The 8,567-nt window shown below is 56.5% G+C and overlaps 1 protein-coding gene across 2 annotated transcripts; it reads left to right on the top strand.

Annotated features, from left to right (window-relative positions):
• Positions 1-1,004: 1,004 nt before the first annotated feature.
• Positions 1,005-4,333, top strand: LOC121499302 (asialoglycoprotein receptor 1-like). 2 transcript variants are annotated; one of them, XM_041769817.1, is made up of 9 exons: positions 1,005-1,326; positions 1,533-1,622; positions 2,633-2,749; positions 2,854-2,949; positions 3,030-3,101; positions 3,204-3,290; positions 3,464-3,543; positions 3,644-3,750; positions 3,913-4,333. In XM_041769817.1, the coding sequence occupies exons 2-9, from the start codon at positions 1,556-1,558 to the stop codon at positions 4,085-4,087; spliced, it is 801 nt and encodes a 266-aa protein (XP_041625751.1). In that variant the 5' UTR covers positions 1,005-1,326; positions 1,533-1,555; the 3' UTR covers positions 4,088-4,333. The 2 variants fall into 2 exon arrangements, with proteins under 2 accessions (XP_041625751.1, XP_041625750.1); XM_041769816.1 differs by having other exon boundaries at positions 1,078-1,326; positions 3,392-3,543.
• Positions 4,334-8,567: the final 4,234 nt, after the last annotated feature.

Genomic DNA, 8,567 nt, shown 5'->3' with positions numbered 1-8,567 from the left:
AACCAGATTGTGAGTGATGATATAAGGGAATGCTAAACCAACAGTCCAAAAGTCCCCAAAAGGACTGGCCACAGTCCCAGTGCATACACACAACAGGGGGCTTTTCAGGACACAGATGATGGGGGTGTGCCCGGGCTTTTCACATGTCATGCAAGGACTGTGTTCCAGAAGGTCTCATGACATATAGAACTCTCATGATGAAGTCTAGTTCTGTCATTGAAATAAATTACTGTAACGTAGGGTTTGCATGACTTGGCATTTGGGATGAGTGAACATCTTTAGGATTGCCTGATTTCTAACTTGGCAGGATTTGAATGCATACACTCCTGCCAGAATCCCCCGTGGGACTGTGAGGGTCTGTGCGTCAGCATCTTGGGGACCCCAGGGCCCCGCCATGGTGGTGGTATGGGATCCCTGGTTCTGGGTGTGGTTCTTTGTTCTGGTCCTGGGGCCAGGAGGATTACAGTCCAGTCCTCTCTCTGCTGCTTCCTTGCCTGTTATAACCCTGGGGAACGTCTTGCCTGGGGGGCCGGTTTCCTCATCCGGCCTCTGGAGTTCATGGATGACAAGTCCAGACACACAGCGGGAGCCAATGGGAGCCTGCTGGCACCAGTCCCGGCTTGGGTGGGAAAGACCTGCTTTCCTGTCTCTCCCCCAACCACCCCAGGCTGCTTGGAGGACTTTGCCCCCTGGGGGAGTGAAGCCAGCAAGCCCCAAGCCAGAGAGCCTGGCTGCAGAGCCTCTGCAGGAAGGGGCCCAGGCTCAGATGCCAGGGTCAGAGCCGGGGTTGGGCAAGAGCAGAGCACAGGGCCCCCTGATCCTGGGCAGGGATATTTGGAAACACCAACAATTCTGGGAAATTTGATGGCAGGAAGTAAAAGGAGGGAGGGGCAGGAGGAAACAGCAGTGTGCACCCCGGGCCCCTCCTGGCCTGGCTCCCCATACCAGTGATGAGTGAGGTGACCAGCAGGGGGGCAAGGGGGAGGGGGCCAAACCAGGAGAGTCCCCCTGGTGGGGGGGAAGCAATGGCGACCCATCCCCCACTCCTACCCCACACACATCCCCTGAGTCCCAAATCCCTTTTCACCTCTATTTACTGTCCAAAGTCCCAGGCCCTGGGGATGCCAGGTTCTGAGTGTTGAGACACACGGACACACAGACACGCAGCTGCGCAGCGCTCAGGGCCTTCGTATGGGCCCTGCACCCTCCCCTCCCATCCTCCAGGGCTATCGGAGCACCCCAAGTCTCCAGGCTTCAGCCTCCTTTTTAGGCTACGATCTGCACAGCACTGAGGCATCCAGGAACTGACCTCAAGACCATCAGCAAGTAAAAGGGGAAGCAGAGGCAGGGGCCGGGTTGGGCTGGGGGCCAGGCAGGAGTACTTCAGAGGACAAAGTTTGGATGTCAAGCCTGGGAGCGAACAGGGAACAGGAGAAAGGAAGTCTTCCTGTAGCCAGTGGTCACTTAGAGACCGACTGGACCTCCCACCCTGGCTCTGTTCGGTCCCAGCCCTAACCCCAACCTTGACCTAGGCCCGGGTCCAGCCAGCCCTACCATGACAAATGACTATCAGGATCTTCAGCATCTGGACAATGAGGACAATGACCATCACCTCAGACAAGGTAAGGGTTCCTTCCATCTCTGAAAGGTGAGCGTGATGGGACTGCCCCCTTGCCTCAGCCCCTGCTTCCTTCTGTGACCGCCAGGTCCCTGGTCTGCCCTGTGCACAAGAGGATGGTTTGAGCCGCCCCTCTTCGGGGAGGTGCCCTCCGTGGGTTGTGGGCCCGAGTCCCTTTCTCTGGGGCAGGCGTCCTGGGACACTAAGTGCCTCCTGACCCTGCCGTGTCACCCACTGCTCAGAGCTTGGGAAGGGTGAGGGTCCAGGGGCCCAGGAGTGACTCAGAGAGGTGAGGTCCCCCTCCTTTCCTCTAACACCTGATGTGAGTGAGTGTGTGTGAGCATTAGTGCAGGGGGTCAAGGGGTCAGACTTCTGTGAGGAGGCCGAGGCACAAAGTATCCAAGAAGGAGGAGGCCTTCATCCAACAGAAACAAGCCCCCCTTCTCTCTCCCACCTGCGGGGGTGCTGTTGGGGCTGAGCAGGAGGGTCCTGAGGGATGGGCTGGGGGGGGTGGGCTGCAGGGGAGGCCTCCCCAGGTGGGAGCACCTTGATGGTCTCCAGCTACTCCGTCTTCTCTCCCAGCACCCAGCCAGAGGAGGGGAATTCGTGGGGTGGGGGAGAAAGGAACCTCTTCCTCTTTCCCGCCTTTTGGTGGGGGGAGTGACCCCAGCCACCCCCACTCCCACCCAGGCTCAGCCCTCAGCTCCGGGGAGGTCCAGCAGCTCCGGTGACACAGCGTGGCCGCTAGGTGTCAGCAACGGCCCAGGGCCTGGGTGGGCCGGGGCGGTCCCGCTGGGCGCCCACCGACAGCTGCCCTGCCCCTCAGGGTCTCCTACCCCAGCCTTCCTCATCTCTGTGGTTCCTCCTGGGCCAGGAGGGGGAGCCTTAGCCCGCTCCCCCCCCCCCCCCCCGCCACTCCCCCCCCCCCCCCCCCCCCCCCCCCCCCCCGCTCCCGCCCGGGGCCCCAGAGCCGCCCGTGTGTCCCAGGGATCCTCATACCCGGGCTTCTTGCAGTGCCACCCGCCCCCCAGCCACTCCTGAGGAGGCTCTGCTCTGGACCCTGCCTCCTCCTGCTGTCCCTGGGCCTCAGTGTCCTGCTGCTGGTGGTCGTCTGCGTCATCGGATCCCAGAGTGAGTGCCCTGGGGGGGCCTGCGGTGGCAAGGTGGGAGGGCTGGCTGCTGCGATGGCCCCCGCAGCCCCCTCGTTTTGCTCTCTGCAACTCTTTCCCGTCCAGACTCCAAGCTGTGGGGGGAGCTGCAGGCTCTGAGGGAAACTTTCAGCAACTTCACGGCAAGCACGGAGGTCGAAGTCAAGGCTCTGAGCAGCCAGGGTGAGGGGGGCTTGGGGCTGGGGCTGAGGGGGTGCATGGGGCGCTAGGGATGTGGGGGCACTGAGCAAGTGTCTCCCCAGGAGGAAATGTGGGCAGAAAGATGAAATCCCTGGAGTCTCAGCTGGAGAAGCAGCAGAAGGATCTGAGTGAAGGTCAGAGGGGGTGTGTGCAGGGGCGGTGGGGTCCCTCAGGCCAAAGCGAGGGCCTGGCTGTGGCTGTGGCTGGTCCCCATCCCCTGCCTTGGGCGCCCCCAGATCACTCGGACCTGCTGCTGCACGTGAAGCAGTTCGTGTCGGACCTGCGAAGCCTGAGCTGTCAGATTGTGGCGCTCCATGGCAACGGTGAGGAGGCGAGGCCCCTGGCGCCCACCCTGGCGCCCACCCTGGCGCCCACCTGCCCACGGGAGGCGCCTCAGCCTCTCCGCTCCCCCCCTGCCCCCCAGGCTCCACGCTGACCTGCTGCCCCGTCAACTGGCTGGAGTACGAGGGCAGCTGCTACTGGTTCTCCCGCTCAGGGAAGTCCTGGCCCGAGGCCGACAAGTACTGCCAGCTGGAGAGTGCGCACCTGGTGGTCGTCAACTCCAGGGAGGAGCAGGTGAGCGCCCCAGGGCTCGGGGAGGCAGGTAAGGGGGGCCTGGCGGTGCTGGGGTGCTGGCTGCTCCGGGGGGTGCCCACCACCCATCCCCTCTCCCCAGAAGTTCATCCAGCACCACATGGGGCCCGTGAACACCTGGATGGGCCTCACGGACCAGAGTGGGCCCTGGAAGTGGGTGGACGGGACGGACTACGAGACCGGCTTCAAGTGAGTGTGCGCCGCCCCCGCCCCCGCCCCCGCCCCCCGCCGGCGGTGCACGTCCCAGCCCCACGGGTCCCCACTCCCACCCCACCCCCATCCCCACCCGGGGCGCCAGGGGGCGGGGGAGGCTTGGCCGAGGTGAAGGCGCACATCCACTGGTATCCGCAGGAACTGGAGGCCCGAGCAGCCAGACGACTGGTACGGGCACGGGCTCGGGGGCGGCGAGGACTGCGCGCACTTCACGGACGACGGCCGCTGGAACGACGACGTGTGCCAGAGGCCCTACCGCTGGGTGTGCGAGGCGGCGCGCGACCCCGCCACCTATGGGCCTCCTCTCCCCTAATTTATTTCCACAGTGCCTCCCCCTGCCCCGTGATCCCCCCGCCCCCGTCCCGGGGAGGGCGGCCTCCTCCACCTCCTCTGGGATTGCTGATCCAGGATTTTAAGGGAAGGGGACAGGACGACTTCTGTGATTCGCAGACTCACGTTTGGAGGGGTGGGGAGATGGAATCCAATATCACCTGCCACGGTTTGCAGGTGATGGTCCACGTTTTTTTAGAGTAAAAAACCCAGAAATATTTGAACGTGCCATTGTTGTCTGGTTATTTTGCGTTAGGAATCAGGAGTGGGCGGGTGGGAAGGAAGCCTGGGGGCAGGGGGTGTGGCCTGGAGAGGAATGAGGGGGCTTTGGTACTTACAGGTGTGGGAGTTAGGGCTCCTGTTCTGGGTCTCCCCTGTAAAGGTGTCCTGGGACTGAGGACCAGTGCACCTGTGCAATCCCCCTAGGACCAGAATCACCCCAGGTGTCCAGGACTTCTAAAGCTTAGCATGGGGGCACCTGGGGGGCTCAGCAGTTGAGCATCTGCCTTCTGCTCAGGGCGTGACCCTGGGGTCCTGGGATCTAGTCCTGCATGGGGCTCCCTGCAAGGAGCCTGCTTGTTCCTCTGCCTGTGTCTCTGTCTCTCTCTGTGTCTCTTGTGAATAAATAGATAAAATCTTAAAAAAAGAAAACTTTGCATGAAACTCATTGGTGCCTGTCACATGCATTACAGTGGACAGAGGCAGTGTCCACAGGCAGACAACATATACAATGAATTTGGAGGATGAGCCCACCACCGAGAACCACCAAACCTGAGAAGAAAGCCAGAAAACCAGAAGGTGGAAAAGAAGTCCCCAAATGAATAGAATCCACAACCCAGGAGGAACACAGGAACAGATTAAGACTTTGCAGGCACTTATGGGAGCATCAACAAATACTGAATGAACACAAAAGTAGAGACAAAAAGATCCATCAGCATATAAACATCTCACCATCTTTCTGGATTACTTTGGATACAACAGAAAATAAAAATGAGACCGGTAATTCAGAAATGAGCTAGGAGAGCACTCCATACTGAGGTTGTGGGACTGTCTAAAGCAGTTCTCAGGAGGAAAAGTACATGGACTTAATCCCGTTTGCTAAAAAAACACGGCTAAATTGAAATGAGCTAAGTTTTGGCTCAAAGAACTGGAAAAAGAATAAAATCCTTCAGAAGAGAAGGCAGGGGTTTATTAAAATAATCATCAACCACAGGGTATGTATTTTATTTGAGTACAATGGGACATTTTAATTTTAATTTTTAGAAATTTTATTTGTTCCTGAGAGACACAGAGAGAGGCAGAGACACAGGCAGAGGGAGAAGCAGGCTCCCTGTGGGGAGCCCGATGTGGGACTCGATCCTGGGACCCCGGGATCACGCTCTGAGCCAAAGGCAGATGGTCAACCACTGAGCCACCCAGGTGCCTCCAAAAAGATGGTTTGATGAAAGACTGGGGACAGGACCCGTGGGCAGGAAGGGCTGCACGGGGTCACAAGGAGGGCCCGTTATAGACTTTCAAGTCGGGAGGGGGTCAGGGAGAGCCTGAGTCTCTGAGGAATTTGGAAGCAAGGTTCCCGGGACTCTGAGGGGACCAGCTATTGTCGGGGAAAGGCCATTTATTACCGGCTAATAAAACTTGAGGCATGAGACCCTTCAGATGTACATCCGTGGGTCAGATGCCTGGGGCATGATCTTGGGGGTTTGAGAGGAAGGAAGGTTCTAAAGGAATTGTTCTGTGTTAAAGCAGACTCACAAAAAATAAAAATAAAAAAATAAAGCAGATTCACAGGGTCCTGGGGGTGGGGCTAAGGTTGCCTTTTGCCCTGAGTGACGGGTGAGCATGGAGGCCGCTGAGCCCCTGGAGGAAGGCCCCCTGCCTGATTCAAGGACTGGTCAGTGGGCTGTAAGGAGCACGGAAATTTAATCACTTCTCTTCTGCCTTTGTTTCCCGCATCATACCTAACATCACATACAAAATTGGACGCTGGATAGATTCAAGGCCTAAATAGAAAATGTAAAAGTACAGTATACAGAAGTAATAGGAAAAAAAAAAAAAAAGAAGGAAGGATAATCTCGTTATAGAGGGGTACAGAAGGACTTCATCCATAAAATATTTGCTCCATCCATATTTGCTTCTAAAGCAAATAGCAAAAAGCCAAAACAATTTTGGTGAAATTGATTGCATGAAAATGAAACATTTCAGCTCAGTGACAATGTATCAGGTAACCCAGCAAGAAACAGACGGCATATGTGAAATGGGTAATTGGAGGATTTTTTTGTAAAATATTTTATTTTTATTTTTAAAATATTTTATTTATTTATTCCTGAGAGACAGAGAGAGAGGCAGAGACACAGGCAGAGGGAGAAGCAGGCTCCCTGCGCAGAGCCTGTGATCCCAGGACCCAGCGGAGTGGGGGGGTGTCACACCCTGAGCCAAAAGTAGTCGCTCAGCCACTAAGCCACCCAGGTGCCCCAAAAGATTTTATTTTTAAGTGATCTCTAATCTCTACACCCAATGTGGGGTTTGAACCCAGAACTCTAAGATCAATAGTTGCACGCTCCACCACTGGGCCAGCCAGGAGCTCCCAGAGGATATTTTAATACAGGAATGATTTTAGGAAGGGATGAGCAGGGTTAGGGAAGCCACAAGAAAGAGGGCAGGGCCCCAGGGATCCCAGCAGTGAGGAGTTGTTGGCACCTCCAGGAACCTGAGAAGAGAGAAGAGCCCCAAACCCCAACAGGACTTGTGTCTGTCCGTCTGTTATAACTCCGGGTGGCTGGAGGCAGCTAGCTCACTGCTGGTTGGTGGGGGAGAAGCTGGAGGAGCTAACATCCTCACTTCCCTCCTCTTCCTCCCTCTGATCATCTGCTGCCACTGGAATGGAAAGGGATCATGCAGCCATACAGCTCGGTGAGGGAGGCCAAAGAACAACGATGAGGAACAGGGTATATGGTAGAGGTGGAGGGACAAACAGAAGACACAGGAGTCTGAGGCCGCGGTGGGGGGGTGGGGGTGGGGAGGAAACCTACATTAGCAGTAGCAAAGGGTAGGGAGAGGTAGTCTGCAGAGAGTCTGATGTAATGTGATGAAAACTGTCAAGCAGCCATCTGGTTGACAAGAATCAGAGATGAAGTCAAGGGCTGGCAAGATGTGGGTATGGGGAGAGGAGCTCACACACTCCTCCCTCCTCCCGGGAGCACCCATCGCCAGAGCCCTTCTCCAAGGTATTTAGTGGAATTAGGAATGTGTATCTGGCCCCATCCCTGCAAGTCTGCTTCTGGGTAAACATACCAAAGGTCCTCTCGCTGGTCGGCTGGTCCGCTGGACCCGGTGAAGACGTGCACGGTGGGGCCCATGGGTAACAAGCTGGAAATGACCTCAGTGCTCACCCAAAGCGCGATGTGAGATGTGCGCCTGCGGCGATATTGCCCCCACCCCACCCCGGACTTGGAAACAGTGACTGCGGGGCAGCCAGTGGGCACACACCACGGAGGTGTGGGGGTCCTCAACACGCACCCCAGACCTACCAATCCGCTTCTAGGTATGTATCTGAAAGAAGCGTAATCACCCCCCACATTCACCGCAACAGCGTTCTCAGCAAACAACGGAAGGGTCTGCAGGCCAAGGAACCGGGAAAGAGAATGCGGAGGACACAATCCGCGGAATAGGATTGAGCTGCAAAAAAGAAGGCGCTCCTGCCATTTGCGAGAACGTGATGAGCGGGGAGGGCGTTATGTTCCGTGGAATCAGCCAGAGAAGGACAAATACTGTTGTGTGTGTTTAAAGATTTTATTTATTTATTCATGGGAGACACACAGAGAGAGGCAGAGACATAGGCAGAGGGAAAGCAGCCTCCCCGCGGGGAGCCCAATGGGGGACTTGATCCCAGGACCTGGGGGTCACACCCTGAGCCAAAGGCAGCCGCTCAACTCCTGAGCCTCCCAGCATCCCAATACTGTTGTGTTTTGAAAAAAAAGTCAAGCTAAGAGCACCAGAGAGTGGAAGGGTGGTTACCAGGGGCTGGGGGTGGGGTGGGGAATGGGGAGATGCCAGGCGAAGGGCACAAAGGTTTATTTATTTACTTTTAAAGATTGTAATTATTTGAGAGTGAGAAAGAGAGAGAGAGAGAGAGAGAGAGAGAGAGAGTGCAAGCAGAAGGAGGGGCAGAGGGAGAGGGAGAAGCAGCCTCCCTGGGGAGCAGGGAATGGATCCCTAGACCCTGTGATCAGGGCCTGAGCCAAAAGCAGATGCTTAACCCGCTGAACTGCCCAGGCTCACCCAAAGGATACAAAGTTTTACTATAAGATGGGGTCTGAGTCTCTACTGTACAGCATGGTGATTGTACTTAATAATGCTGCGCTGCGTGCTCGAAATTTGCTAAGATGGTAGAGATCTCAAGTGTTCTTACCACACAAATGGTAACTGTGAGGTGACGAATATGTTACTTAGCTCGCTGGTGGGAA

Source organism: Vulpes lagopus, chromosome 10 (genome assembly GCF_018345385.1).
Source record: "Vulpes lagopus strain Blue_001 chromosome 10, ASM1834538v1, whole genome shotgun sequence".
Taxonomy (NCBI): domain Eukaryota; kingdom Metazoa; phylum Chordata; class Mammalia; order Carnivora; family Canidae; genus Vulpes; species Vulpes lagopus.
This window is presented reverse-complemented; position numbering and strand designations above follow the sequence as displayed.